Below are 15,803 nucleotides of genomic sequence, written 5' to 3' on the forward strand. Positions count from 1 at the left end.
ATCACCTTTGACCACAATTCCCCAACATATAACTGAACAGCGACCATGACCAGATAACCTATTTTAAAATACTTCTACCATCTGAAATAGGTGCTAAGAAGTGCTAAACTGAAATGAATTGTTTAACATATATTAGATAAAATATTTCATGTTCCTGACCTTGATAGGCCCAATGAGCCTGTATCCTCACAGGTATCCATCTATGTAACTGCGGTGATTTAGAGATTAATACAGTTACATTGGTGTAGCCCTCCAGAGTGGAGACCATGCAGCATAAAAAGGATAATCAGTACAGTTTGTCTTGACAGTACATAACTTCCCTGTATTAGGAGTAGTAATGGTTTAATGATATTAGTATAAAATTATTTCCTGACTGAAGCAGTTAACTGCCACAAAACTTTGAGCAAGGATGTGTGCAACAGGATGGGAAGAGAGGGAAGTTGGGAGAGACAGTGGGGGGAAAGGCCTTAAAGTTAAAGCTACATGGAGGAACCTTTTTTTAAACTGTGTTATTGACACAGTCCTGTTAGTGACAGTAAGTGAGGCTGATCTGAGCAGGATACTCTTTGCAAATCCTGGCTTTTCAAAGGAACCTCTAGTTTTGAGATAATGGAAGCTCAGAACTCCCTGTCACGGAACATAATGTGAAATTGATTTTGCAAGGCTTTATCTACACAAAGTTGCACTGGTTTAATTAAAGGTGTGTTTTTGAATCAATTCTGTTAAACCAGTCCAAGCTCCTGTGTGGACAGTCTGAAATCAATTTCAAACTGTCTTCTGTCAACTAACCTTAATTTGGCAAAGAACTAATTTATACTAAACAGGCACCAATTTTTGCTGATCCAAAAATAGAGTAAAAAATCAATCTTATTTAAAATGAAAAGATTTTGATTAATTTCTCTGTTTCTGCACTAGCTACACCAAGCTATACTGGCCTCCAGTAGCCTAGTCCAACTCTTTAGGAAGGAGATTAACTCATTTCTTTGCATCTATGTGCTTATGGCCTTTTGACAGATACACGTCCTTGAAAAAGGATACAGTGTCAAGCATGGTGAAACTAGGGAGTCTAAAACCAAAAGGTGGCAGGTGTAAGGAGAAAGAAGTGATGAACTGTAGAGACCACTTTCAACCTACTTTTCTATTTGTTTTGTTTCTGTAATGCAGAAAGGAGATAAGCAGTGAGCCTCCTTCATGATCAGTAAAAGTTCTCTCATGCTGTAGTATTGGGGAGCAGCTTAAATAACCCACAATGACTGCAGGGGTGCATGTGAAATCAGGCCAATGTTATCCTGCCAGTCTAACATTGCTGGAACCAAGCCAAAATCTCTCCTTTCTTAAGGGTCTGGCAGGGGATAGAAAGGTGTTTAAAGATCTACTGCACACTAGCTATGTGGAAATTTACCTGAGTTTAAGGATTTCTGTGCAATCCCTTCCAATCATTCACACTCCACTAAGCCACTAATTAAGGTCTGCATTTGAGTTCACAGCTTACTGAAATGTATCCACGTTATTTCCACACCTGAGAAACACACAGGAAAATGGGCAGTGAACTTGTTACTGATGTGCCGCTACGGACACATCTGTATTCGCTCTCATTCTACAGGCACAGCTAGACACAAAATCAGAAACTGCACTGCTACATCCGAGAACCAGGGCCTGGTCCTGCTCTAGGGAACAGAAGCCTTCACACATGCCATCATAGGAACAGGTCCAGGCTGTGGGATGTCACCCTACTGATATCCAACCAAAGCCTTTTCAGTGATGAGAGCCGCAGTATCTCAGCTCCTCCCAGAAGGAGAACAAAAGGGCACAACCCTGCAAAGTATGGTGCTCCCCCAAGACCCCTATATTGGGAACTGAAGATACTCAGTATCTCAGGTGGGTATTCCTAATGCAGAGTTGAGAAGTGAGCAACTAAGTAGCAGCCTGCCATTGCTTAAAGATGATTTTTCATCCTTTATGTTTTGTGTCAGTTCTGTTACTCCAAAAACTTGTGCATGAAGCCAATAGGACTTAAAACTACATAGATGTGCTTAGATTGTGAACTATAGCCCTAATTATTGAGAACAGTGGCCCTAATTATCAAGTTTTATTGTAAAGCGCTTAAAACTATGCACAACAGTAAGTGCTCTGTATCCTTGCACTCCTCTGAAGTGCTGCTAATGGGTAATGTGCTACTTTACTTTCTGTTCGGTTCAACAGATTTATTTTCAGAGTGAATCCTGTGTGAATTTCTCTTGAATCAAACTCTTTCCCTGGTGAGACTATATAATCCTGCTGTCTTGTTAGAGCAAAAATCATCTATGAGACTTCATTCAAAACAAATCCCCTGCCAAACTATTTCTTCCTTTTCATTTGGATAGTTAGTCTTCTGATAATTTATAAGGAAAAAATTCTTTCATTGTCTAGTTCAACCTTGTAAAGAGGACAGTATCAGTCTGACAGCACTGTAAACAAAGATTTGTAATCTTAGCAGTGCTAGAATATATTGGGTGGTTTTTCATTGCAAATGGAGGAAAAACAGCAACACTGCATTAGTTCAATGGAAAAAAAACCCTCAAATATATGACTAGTTATGGTTCATTCTGATTATAAAGAATTTTCATATATAAAGAGGACTTTTTTTCAGACGCAGCTGGAGTATTTTAAGTCCCCCTTCCCTGCCACTATTAATAAACTGCACCCTAACATATTGCACCTACTGGCATTAGTCGTGACTAAACCTACTGTCTGTAATGGGATGACATTCATCAGCTTGGTAAGCTCAAAATTAAGTGATTTTCCTGGAAACTTTCTCAGCAGCATCATTTGATCCACTGTAGTTAAAAAGCCATGTCATTGGTTGCATTATAAATTCCATTTTACAGTCTTTTTTTTAAAATAAATTAATTGTAGCTTTCCTCTAGGCTTAATGCTGGTTTAAAAGGTTTTGGCTGATGAGCAAATCTTTTCCAAAGACAAGAATTTTCAATTTTATCATTTTTAAATAACAGTGGCATGAAAAACCCCACAGGAACAAACTTGTTTAAGTCAGCTACACAAATGAAAGTTGACAAGTGATTAGCTCGTTCTGGGAATGAATTGTTTGCTACGTTTTAGGGGGAAAAAATGTCATCAGTGACTTTTGAAGTGGCCTGAAGCGTAGGCTTTGGAAGTCTAATACTACAAATACCAGTTTAAGCAATTACATATTTAAGCAATTGTTATAACATGTAGTTGGCATGACAAAGCACAAACTTCAAAAAAACACCTTCTCTTGTAAAATGCAAGCAGTATGCACACTTGTAAAAACCCAGCAATGTACTAGTAATTGTATTCGTCATCCTGAAGGACCCGCAACAGTGAATATATTAGTTGCTACCTTTAAAACTTAAGCATAGTACATTGAGCCTCTAGGGCAGTGCACAATTGTGCATGCCCAAAAGAGAAATTGTTGCTTGCCCTACAGGATGGAAATAATTTAAATGACTTTTGCTGGTTTTCCTCCTCCCTTCTCTTTCTATCAGATGAAAGAATGAGAACAGATCTTTTTTTTGCTGGCTTCTACTTTGAGAAGACAGAGTTAAAATTGAATCTATCATTCTGCTTCTCACTGGCTATGTCAGAGTCACATCACAGTTAGACCCATTTACACCTGTTCCTCTGATTTCTCACATTCTAATTTCTACGGAAAGGAAGTTTAGGACTGTGCACTGGGTTGGAGATGCAGTGCAATCTGGATAGGTTCCTCAACTGGACGAATGGACACTACCACATACAGAGGCAGATACAGGCTCTGTCAAGTGTAGACTGCTCCTGGAAATGGGGGAGGGGTGGGCTGCTGGTGATCATTAGTTGCTTCCTACACCACATGGCAGGGAACAGGTTTTTTTTTTAGATCTAATCACTTAATCTTGGATCATAGTCCATATAATGTATTAAAAGTTAACAGAGTATTTCAGAGGTGACAGCTTCAAGTCTACCTACAGATCAGACTCCACAAGTTCTTTATGCAATGCATCTTCCTACATGATCAATCAAAATTATCTCATGAATTCTCATACACTCCTATGACAATTTTGAAAATTCAGAGTCCAACCCTGCGGATCAATCTTATGTATTTTACCTCTGTGGAGTAATATATTTATGCTACTGTTTTTTTGGGTTCAAATCCATTGAATTATAATCTTGTGGGAAACTACTCACTGTAGACATCTTATCAACCTGTATTAGAGTGTTACTGTATGCGAAAATCATTCACAAGAATGAACTCCTTAAAATCTGAGGTAAAAGGCAGAGAAAAGTGGACACCCTAACAATTAAAATAGTGGACCTAAGCAGATTTTAAAGGGTCTTAAATCCTCCCTCACATTAGACAAGGAACCCAGGTTTATAAGTCTCCGTTGATTCAAATACATGATTTGGATGAGGAGTGATGCATTCTTGAGACTCTTCAGCAAAACTAAGCTTTTGAAGTCAGGCATAATACTACAATTAATTTTGGACACAAAAGCAAGTTCTGCTTGTTTTTCGCTTTTTTCACTTAGCAAACTGGCTCATCTCACAAGGAATACAGGATCTGCAGTGCAATGTGCTGCGTTCGTATAGTATTTGCGAGGATGTAGGGGTCATGACATTTAAAACTAAGATGGTAACAGGGAGGAACAGGTCGCTCTAGCATGAAATAAAGAAACAGAAGTTGAACAAAAAACAAGGAACAAAGAGAGACTGTAAGTTCATATGAAAAATAATGAGGATTAGAGATAGCCTCCAGCTAGTGGGAAATGGTTCAGGCATCACAGAATAAATTTTATAGCCCTTTGGGCCTCTCTGAAGATTTGCACACTTCCTTTCCATATTGAATACTATTGTTCCAGGAAATATTGCTTGCAGAACTTGATTTCTAAGCTAATATTGTGTTACAGGGTAACTGTGATTAGACAATCTGTCATGTAGAACTTTGGAAAAAAGTTATATTCTTCAATTGTAAAAGAAAAATATGGCAAGTTCTGGGAGAACACTAGAGGACCTGTTTTTTTTGAATATACAGCTTTATGCAATTAGAATTAGGCAGAGATTTCTCAGAAAGGTTTTTATGTCTCACTCCTCATCCTGGCTGGTTACAGAAAATTTGCTCACTGTAGAGATGATCCTTACCATTCAGTATCTTCACTCACTTCACTTGGTTAAGTAATTATTTTTCCTGTTCTGTGGTACAGGTAGCAGACAGATGAAGCCAAAAGTGCAGAAGACATAATAATCAGATCATTAGACCTGACACTTACTTCATACTCCTCTTTGAATCCATAGCCTTCTGCACACTTCATTTGGGTGATGTGCTGTAGCAAGTCAGCTACACGGATTGCTGGATGAAGCTGTCCGGTCTGGTAGGGCACATCCACTGGATCTCGCTTCTTGTAGGTATGGGATTGGACTAGACTGCTTGTGTCACTGACCATCGTATGGGTTTCATCTAGAAAAAGAGTATGTCATAATGTACTAGCTCATTTTCACTTAATAGAAATACAAATTACACAGACTTCTAGAGGAACGGCAGAAATCTGACACCACCAGCATTGCTTCTGTCTGTGAAGGCTACACCAGAAGAACAGTAAATCCATGGAGCAGTTTACACAGGGAAATTGCAAGACTGATTGGAATGAGGCAAAGTCCATGGTTCTACAATGGAAGCATTGCAGAGCAGTCCGAACTCTAATATTGTTTTAAATATCACTAGCTGATTACAAACAGGTTTTAAATTAGGCATTTGGTTCTAAACTGTATAGAAGTTTCATTCTGAAACTTCAACAAGTCCCATGGAATGAAATTGGACTTGCATTCTTCTTACATTACTGAAGTGCTATATTTTACACTGCAAATTTAGAGCAAATGTTTGGAGTGAGCAAAATAAAAAGATGCACAAAATGGCTTATGGTTTCATCAAGCTAGGACTGCAATGGAAATGTAGATCTGATACAGCATTTGGAGACAAACTACGAGAGGACAAATGCAAAGGATCATCTGATCAGGAAAGATGTCTTGACTGGCTGCTGAACATGCTTTAGACCACAGTATATCATGAGCCATCACATTAGGCATGGAATGTTATATGTCAACTGACATGCAAACCAACAAACAGGAGAACCCAGTGGGCTGGTTAAAATTTTTATGAGACACATACTCTCCCAACCCTCCACATCTCTTCCATGGGGCAAATGGGCAACTTACCATTGATTGGCACTTTTAAGAAGATACATATCAGGAGAAAAAAAGAGGAGGAGAAAAAGGAAACAGGGCATAAGCAACAGCACTACATTAATAATTGCATGTAATTTTATGTTTCTAATTTAGTCTTTACAATGATTTCCTAAACGAGTCAGATTCTGATCTCAGTTTCACAGTGTAAATTAAATGTACTGAAACCAAGGTATCTTACTGTGAGTCAATTCACACAGATGCAACTGAGATCAAAACTTATCAGTAAATAGATAGATGTGAAAGTGCACTCTGCCTAAGGAAGCAATATGACTTTCTTCCTCTTCAGATGGAATTTTAAAAATTTGTTCAGACTTGACAAGAGAAAAAAAACGAACCCAAATTCTAAGGTCCAAGTACCATCATAAATATTTTTTCTGTTTAGCCAAATAATAATTTTACATATCTCAAAGAGCTTTCGATTTTTAACTGAAATTGTAAATGTTATGCTTTGACTTCTTCAAACTACTCCTCACTGGCTGCACACTAAACATAGCAAGGGCTTTATAAAAATACTATATTTATTTAAAAAATACTACTTTGTAAAATACGTTGTATGAAAGGGAAGCATTAAAATAATATTTCCACATTCATAAGTTAGATATATTATAGCAGAAAGTTCCACAAATACTCTGGATTAAAAAGTCCCAGATTCTCATGTACATACCAAAAATACTACCACACCTCATTAAAGGTGACATTCTGGTCTTATACCACTGAAAATTGATGTTGAAGCCACAGAGCTCAACGAATCATATTTCAAGGATGATTGTAAGTTCTCTCAATTCACATTGATACTAAGACACAGGAAATCTGGTCCTCGATAAGCATACAGTCAATATGAACTGTGCATTTAAATCTAAACCAAAAATAACAGAGAAAAATTTATGGGTATGAGTATGGGCATTTCAATACTTTTCCTAACAGTTTGCTAACCTGATCTAATGCAGAGGAAAGGGATTAATCTTTTAGTCGTAAGATTTGATAACTTTTATCCAATGTGTGATAAAATTGTACTGCAAAGCACCTTGGGATGTATGGCATGAAACGTGGTATACGAGTGTAGGTACAGTATGTTGTTGTTGAAATGGCACCTGAAAACTACAAGGTGGCTAAGACAAAAAAGACAAAAAAAGTATAGGAAGTTGATCACGATTTTTTTGGGTGGCTTATTTCAATTTTAGAAACAGGTTAGAAAACTTTTTTTTTTTCAAACTACAGAATTCCTTGTAACACAGACTGTTAGTAACTAAGATGAAGGCGAAGCTATCAGATAGCAGGGTCTTGTGCTATGAAAGCAGCAGTTTAATCCTTATAAATCTCTTTCCTGTGAGCTCCTTGTTTTAAAGTAATTTCCTCTCTCCATTTCTTTATCTCTTATAGCTGTATTAATACTATTTTTCTCTCCTTGGGACTGATCTTTTAAGTTGTTTTAAATAAAGTGCTTTCAATCCTTGGTTTATATGGTACATTAGGAGTCACGTATATTAGTTTTTTCTTTGCCTTTGAGCACTGTAGCATGAGCTTTTCAGATGTTACGGTCCACTGTTTTTCAAAGGGTGAGCTCCTCCAGATGCAGTGTTCATATGCAATAGGAATTTTGTCCAGCTTAAATACTCCTACAGCTGCAGTTCTGCTCTCCACTTGCTCATTCCCATAGAGCTGTACAGCACTTATTAAATAATATATTTATTTACTAGTTATGTGAACTCACAGCATGGAAGGTATTTGGAAACCCAGCCTGATATCTTTTCTGGGCTGAGATTCTTCTTTCTCCAATTTCAGAAATATGCACATTGCTTGATACTAGAGAAACATGACCTACACTCATGCTCAGCAACTATAAATTTAGCCACTGTTATGTAAAATTATTTTTTTTTTAAATCTCAAGCTTTCACTCAGGTTATTAGGCTAAGCATGAAAGTTTCCCCTCAAATCTAAGAAAATTTCTTCATACTTGAGACTGAGAAGTCAGACTTGCCTTTTGCATTAGTTAAAGAGTTCACCAGTAATTATCAGTCTTGTTTTTTTCAATTGGCTAAGAAGTTCCTCATTTGCATGAATAGTCCAAAGATCTTCCTGTACATAAATTTGGAAATAGTAAGTGTGTTGTGGCCTTTCTAGCAGATTTTGAAAACTAAACTCAACCATTCACCCGACCTGTACCCTTCCCAGGAGGTCACACTAAAAAGTTCATTTAGTTCTAACTACAGGCTTGAACCTGCAGTCTAACACAACTTCTTTGGACACTGGAAGACAGCAAGAGCAGGTATTAGTTGCAATTAAAACCCAGCATATTTTGTTAATAGCTATATTCCTCTACCACCTCAAGCACAGCTAATTTGATTTACCTCAAACAAAACACTAGTCCTATACAGACAGTCATAAACACATTTTGGGAGAGAGACCTGGTCTGAATGGTACACCACTCATAAAAGGGTACTAAATTTTTAACATGTAAGGTTACAAAAATATTTCTTTTCCACCGTGAAAGAACTGGAAGATTTTCTGAGATGAGTAAGCACAGGTTGCTGTAGTAGACTAACAAATCTAACTAATCTAACTAACTAATTCAAGATTTTACAGATTTAGTAAAAGCAAATAATTTTTTTCCCAGTGTGTGTTTGTCTGATACCTTAATTACTTGCTTAGAGATTATTTCTCGTGGAAAAAAAAGCTAACAAATAATTTTACCTTCATTATTATATAGCAAAGGATCACACACACACACAAAAATAATCAGAGAAACCATTAACTAAAACTTAATAATCCAGATAGGAAATCTCAAAGTTTTTCTCCTGATAATAGTACTTTTCTCCTTGCCCACCCACAAGGTCAGAAAGAATATCTACTGGATGAAGCGTTGAATGAATGCTAAAGCACACAAAAAAAATCTAACATCTAAGGCAGTTAAGAGGCACTGCAAATTTCATTTGCATGCAGATTATTACATTGTTACAGTCACTACCATTACCTTCTTCCAGATTTACATAACGTATAAAAACACACAAGTTCCTTCTCCAAGTTATCACACTGAAAATGCACTGCGCTAAATACTCTCACAATAACAAATTTCAAGATCACCTTCCTAAACTTCTACTTCTTATATGCTTCACTCTACTTTCATTTAAGCCTGTTTAACTTACAGTTTAAGGGCAGGTATCAGTTAAGGGGTCTTGTATTTTTTACAGTGATTTGAAGAAAAAGGAGGAGAAAGAAAAATATTTGTTGTAAAAATATCAATCATTGTAGAAAGAGTAAATAGGCTTAACATTGGGGTTTGAATTCTTGCTACAGTGCACTGTTAAATTTTGACTTATTTAAAAAAAAATCTCCCTGTTTAGTTTAAAGTTAGTATGGGAAGGAGGTGTAAATGAATACAAGCCACAAAGCAGTTAGAGTTACTTAAGCATTGAAAATGCAATAGCGCCTCATGTTTACTGTTTTATCACTGTGCAGAAACCTCTCTCTTTTTGGCATTGGACAATAGCAGGTTTTCCTAAATTCCCAGTGGAAATGCTTTACACTTTAATGGTATGTTTTTAACCTACAGTTCTACTGTTCTATTTCATTCCTGTGACACCTGATGCATAATAAACTATACACTCTAAGTGTCATGTTATCATTTTGCTGTTCAAAACACCATCTCTCCTCTGAAATTTCACTTTGACAAGCATGTCAGAAACTGCGTGGTATTGTGAGAAGAAATGATAGCTGGTGGATGGCCAAAACTGTACTTTGTCTGATTTTCTGTATCATGAATAGTCTAATTAGGAAAAAATATTATTTTTAAGAAGTGACATCTTCAGTTCTGAGATAAAACGGAAAAAAATGAAGAAAACTATTTCAATTGCTGCAATAATCAAATTCTTTTGTGTCACTCCAAATACATGCATAAACATTTCCTCGCAAATCCACTTGTTAAAATTATTTTTCTCTTTTATCCCCTGACTTGCACTATGACAGTAGAAATCAAGCCTGATAACTGTCCTTAGCATTCTCAGTGTAGCCAAGCCTACCACCCCTCCCTTTAGCATAAAACGCCAGCTTTTTGTATACTATTGTCTGTACCCTGAGAACTGTGACTTTCTAAATTACTTCAGCAATAAACTTTGATAAAGGGAAATGTTCTCACCTAAAATTGCAGTTGGCACAAATGGATCTGTCATACATCATAAGCAGGTCAATGCAGAAAAGGTAAAAAGAAAGAGAACAGTAAATGATTGATAAATGTTCCCGAGTTTTCTTTCAGAAAGCTACAGTAAGCAACCATTATGTTGCTTATATACGTACTAAATTTCTATGGCAAGAAGTATAATAACATAATTATATATGCTTTTATTATGAAAAGGTCTATATGGGGTGGAAACCAAGAAAAAATCAATTACCTGGGTAATAAGAATTAGGCACTGTTGTGCTCAATGTGTTAGTTTTCATTGTAAATGAAGATGGTGAAGATACAGCTGCAAAGAGAAACAAAGCTGGTTAGAGACAGCGAAGTGATATGTGGCTATTTAAGCTGAGTGTTAACAGCATATGTGATTGACTTGGTTTAGAGTCCATCCTGCCATGTTTGTTGCACTGGAATCAGGACCTAGGGAGAACCAAGTATGTCTAGTGAATAAAACAGCTCACTGAATTCGATCAATTCTCTAAAAAGAAATGTCATCAGAGAAAGCATTTTGATCGGTGATGACAAATACACTTCTTAAATCACAAGATTAGACTGAATACTGATGCTTGAATAAAGACATCACAACAACAACAGGTGTTTTTGACAGGAGCTTTGATCATTAGTAAGTTTACTTAATAATACTGTAAATACTGCATGCAAATATTCTACTATAGTTCATTTTTTCCTCTCCTTTTTTTTGATATGTTCGGACAGGTGGATAATGTGTACACAGATACTGTTATGCCCTGAATATTATTCTTTGTTTAACAATGGTTTTCAGGGAGTGATACAAAGACCAATGCTATCTGAAAGCTGGCTTAAATAATGCTCGCAGTTATCATCCTATAAATGAATATATCTAAGACTACTTTCCTTTGATTATGTCTCCTGAATCACTGCATGGAAAGAACAGAGTGGTATTCCTTTTGGGTATGGATGCAGACATTAGTGGAGGTCAGGGCTGCTGCAGATAATAAAACTAGCTAGATACAGAATGCAGCCAGGATAATAAAATTTCATAGGAAGTAGGAATGTTCTAAATCTCTTGAATACAAGGCCTTACACAAATATTATTCCTAAAGACTGCTGCTTCTGGTGATGACATTTCTTGTGAAAAGTCTAATCAGAGCTTCTAGCCCTCAAGTGGTATAAAATACTTGCTATGCCAATAATTTCAAATTGGTTTAAGGTGGTTTACATAAAGAGGATTTCGTCCAAGGAACTCATTGCAGCTTCTTTGCTTGTTGTGACCATTCAGTAACACCACTGGAAAACTACATGATGATGACAGAAGATGAAGTCAAACCTCTTGATCTCTTCACAGAAGTAAGCAATCTCATTAACTGCAATGGTATATTCTCCCCAGAAAGGCAAGTCAGATTTTGAAAGATCTATTTCAAAGCAGTTTCAAAAGTAACTCAAACACAAATTAACATTGCAAATTCTGAGCCTAATGCTGCTGAGAGTAGTCTCACTGTATAAACCTCACAGAGTGTTCGTACAATTGAGCTGGCAAAGTTAAGTTCTTAAGCATATTATTAAAGAGTGGCAGTTGGGTCTTGCGTACTGTTAGCACTTGAAACAAAATTCCATCTTTGACAAATTCTGAAGATGTTCAAAAACACTGGTATACAAGAAAAACTGAGGTTCCTTAAGAACTACAAAAACCAAGAAAGTTTTTTGAACATAGTCATTCTTTTTTTCATGAACAATTGTAAAAAACTGGTCTTTGCTTAGTGCTAACCCCCAGACAGGAGTGAGTCCTTGACTAAAATTCTATTACAGGAAATTTTATATCCCCAATTTTATTTATTTTCAGGGTAGATCCAAGAAGACCCAGGATATTAGAGAATCTCTTATGAAACTGCAGAACAGATAATGCTACTGAGTTCTTCCTTTGAAGCAACAGAAAGAGGATCATCTACAATTGGAAATAATAAGACAATCAGATCACCATTATTAAGTTATGAAATTAAAAAATAAATTTCACCTACAAAAAAAGAAGTGAGCAGGGGAAGCACTTGAAGGACTTGGGATAGCATGAGGGATATAAAATTTTTAACATAATAGAGATTGGAGAAAGGTAAAACTACAGATGTTTCAGTAATGTCTTTGCTCTTCTGCAGAAGAAAAGGATGGACAGAAAAAAGCTCAATTATCCTTATTATTTTTAAAGAAGTCTATTCTTGATGTCTGACTGTCTTGCTCATCCGAATACACACTGTAATGTGCTGCACAGTGGGAAACTCTGGGTCCCATGGATTTTCCATGACTGAGTAATGATGAATATTTTAAAAACCATTTGCACCTTTCTTCCACCTTCCAAAAAGAAAAAAAGAAAAGAGAACTTACATCTCCCATTTAGATTGTGTGTGTCCATGAAAGAGAAAGCTTCGTCACAGTTGGTGCCTTGCTCAGTGTAGCTTTTATCCATTGAATTCACCATCACTGTCATTTCCTGCCGTGTACTACTCAATGTCTCTTTTCGCTTTTTAGCCAATTTTCTTAAGAAATGAATATTGAGGGAAAAAAAGAAAAAAAACAACACTCAGTGAGCAGACATAGTCTTCATGTTGTTTAGATCAGTATTGTAGTTTGCAACCACATTATTAAGTAACATATTTACAATTATTCCTGCATTTCTGGAAACTTAAATTGATTTCACACTCATGTCTTTCAATGGCATCTGACAATCAAGGCATAGTTGCCAATGCCCTGACTTATGGTGAACAGCACCTTAATCCTTGGGGACCACCACTGAATTAAAGGGGACTACTTGGATACAAAGGTGAAGTGAGCTACTGTATCAGAGGCTACATCTGTTTAAATACATAAATAAAAATGATAGAAGATTTCACTGGAACTGAAAAATCAGTAACAATTTTCATTTCACATGCATAGAACTGTCTGGAGCTCTTTCACTGAGACACTGTATAATACAGCTAATTGGTTTACATCATACTGTATAGTATATGTTTGATCTCTTAACAAATTTTGCACAACCAAGTGACATTTTGAACTTACTTGGATTTCTAAAGACTATTTTCTGTCACTCTTGATTTCAGGAGAATTAGTCACAAGAGTTAGTTGCTTCTCAGCAGGAGTGGTCTGTCAGAGATATGACCTTGATTCTGATACTATGTTAGTGATTCATTAAGCTATAGAACTGCTTTTTTCCAGATCTGTCTGTTTCTGGCTAAACTAAAATTTCACTCTGTCTCCCCCAGAGTTATGCTTAGCTACCATCACAAAGTAACACGTCCAAAACTCTTGATTTCTCCTTCAAGCTCTGTGAGACATCTGTGATCCTGATGATGGTGGATCCCATGCCCATTTGGCTTGTTTCCTTGGCCTGAGACTCTGTCTTAGACCAAGCCTTTCTCCAAGTCCTTGCCTACAGACTTCATTTAAATTTTCTGGATTCCTTCTGTATAGCATCTTCCAAGGTATGGGTTGGAAATAACAGAAATAACTGCTCCACAGACTTTCATCTTCTCATATCTGTTCTTTCAATGACTTTTCCTCTGTGGAAAACATAATGAGCCAACTCATATCCATCCACCAGAAAGATCTTTTAGATAACTTCAACCAGAACTTACAGGAGCTTATTATGTCATCTATGTTTCCTTTCACTTCTAGAGGCCTACTGCATCAAGCGTAACCAACTTGTGCTAACTCTCAAAGCCTTTCTCTTTGTTAACTCTTATTAAGTATGAAAAAATTATTCCCACCGCAGACAAAAATTTTATACCAGCCTCTGCCAGATTTTCAAACAAGCACATGTTTGTCTCCCCTCATGTTGCACAGGAGGAGCTTTCTGTAAACTATTCTGCTTCAAATCACTGCCTGCAGACACACTGCAAAGTACTGCTATTACTCCTTACTATGCCGACTGGTAGTGCCTAAGAATCTCCCCATGTTCCCCATCTACCTGTTGTCTCTTATCTTACACCTAGGTAACAAGCCATATAGGCAGGAGCTATGGTTGTGTCCTGTACTGATATAGTACTAGGCTCAGCAGTATCTTAGTCCATGACTAAAGCTCGAGTGGCCTTTGAAACTAAAGTCTTTCTGTTAATAGAAGTAGTGATAGTGAGTGCAGGCATGGTATTGGGTCATTGCATACAAAAGTATTAAGCGTCACATTTAGCCCTCAATAAGCTGCTGGATTGCCACTCCATTCATGAGGGCATGTCCTCATGACTGTAAGCGATTGATGTACTCTGCCTTAAAATCCTGTTACAGTACCTGCAGTAACGAGTAGTGCATACCTCTTTTGCTCTTCCCAGCTCAGAAGTCACCTGCATTAGCTTGAGCCACCATGAACATACTCTAGATTGTGACTGATGCTGAGAAGGAGATGACAGTCACTTGTGGGACTCTGTACTACACTAAGCATTTAGATGTGCAAAAGAAACTCATCCATAAATGCTCATTATTATGGATTCCAAAAATCACTCATGATAATATTACAGTCCAGCTAAGAAAGAGTTTAAGATAAACAGTAACAAGACACATCCTTCCTGTAGATGAAGTTTAACTCCTGATTCTGTAATTTGGAATATCATTGGTGGACAGCAAAAATAACTCATCAACAAAGATCTTGCTTCTGATTTTTTATTTAATTTTAATTTAAGGACATTAAATGGAGGAACTTAACAAATCCCTTTCTGATCAACACTAATTTACTTTGTAGACTTGATAACAAAACTGGTTCTTTATTACTTCACAGTGCATAATCACAGAGGGGACCATTAGATAATCTAGTCTGAACTCTGTTATATCAGAGACAGTAAAATTTCACCCAAGTACCATGAGTAAAACAAAACTCTTATATCTTCGCATCCTTCAATCTCCCCTGTTCTTCATATCTAATTATTATGAATGAGCAATATATTATTTAAAGTAGAATCTGAGATGTATCTCCTAATGCATGAACAACTTAATGGAAGTCCTTTATATGGACAGGCTTAGCAAAGGCATAACATGAAATGGATATATTTTTTCTCGTTCCACCCTTAGCTCAGATGACAACACACTTAAGTCATGCATGGGCTCCTCTTCTGATCCTCTTTATCCTTAAGCTGAAAGTACCTACAGCTACTCCTACCACCTGCCAACCACTGGACAATTCCCATCTTAGCTGGGTTGTGAAACCAGAACCTGAACAGTGACAATGACAGCATCCACAGTGTGGTCACTGAAACTTCATCTATAAGGCACATATTGTACTTATTTTATTTCATGGCTGTGCAGACCATGGGAAAGTACTTCAGGACAATTCAGCACTATGGCAATGCTTCAGGAAGACATGCAGAAGCAGCTTTTTCTTCATGAGACCTCCCTCTCCAGGCTGGAATCAGCAGCTTCTCCTTAACCAGCTGTCAATCCAATT

At 37.0% G+C, this 15,803-nt stretch overlaps 1 protein-coding gene across 12 annotated transcripts in view; it reads right to left on the reverse strand.

The window, feature by feature from the left end:
* The window catches only part of PTPRM (protein tyrosine phosphatase receptor type M), a 500,309-nt gene that overhangs the window by 88,729 nt on the left and 395,777 nt on the right, over window positions 1-15,803 (reverse strand). For 3 of the 12 annotated variants that reach the window (XM_069779025.1, XM_069779027.1, XM_069779032.1), the window contains 5 exons: window positions 12,761-12,912; window positions 10,623-10,697; window positions 10,370-10,396; window positions 6,208-6,219; window positions 5,265-5,452 (listed from right to left, as the gene is read on the reverse strand). In XM_069779025.1, the coding sequence (XP_069635126.1) occupies window positions 5,265-5,452; window positions 6,208-6,219; window positions 10,370-10,396; window positions 10,623-10,697; window positions 12,761-12,912 (454 nt within the window). The remainder of the gene's footprint in view (window positions 1-5,264; window positions 5,453-6,207; window positions 6,220-10,369; window positions 10,397-10,622; window positions 10,698-12,760; window positions 12,913-15,803) is intronic. The other 9 variants (XM_069779026.1, XM_069779031.1, XM_069779029.1 and 6 more) reach the window with 3 other exon arrangements.

This window comes from Haliaeetus albicilla, chromosome 3 (assembly GCF_947461875.1).
Source record: "Haliaeetus albicilla chromosome 3, bHalAlb1.1, whole genome shotgun sequence".
Lineage (NCBI taxonomy): Eukaryota > Metazoa > Chordata > Aves > Accipitriformes > Accipitridae > Haliaeetus > Haliaeetus albicilla.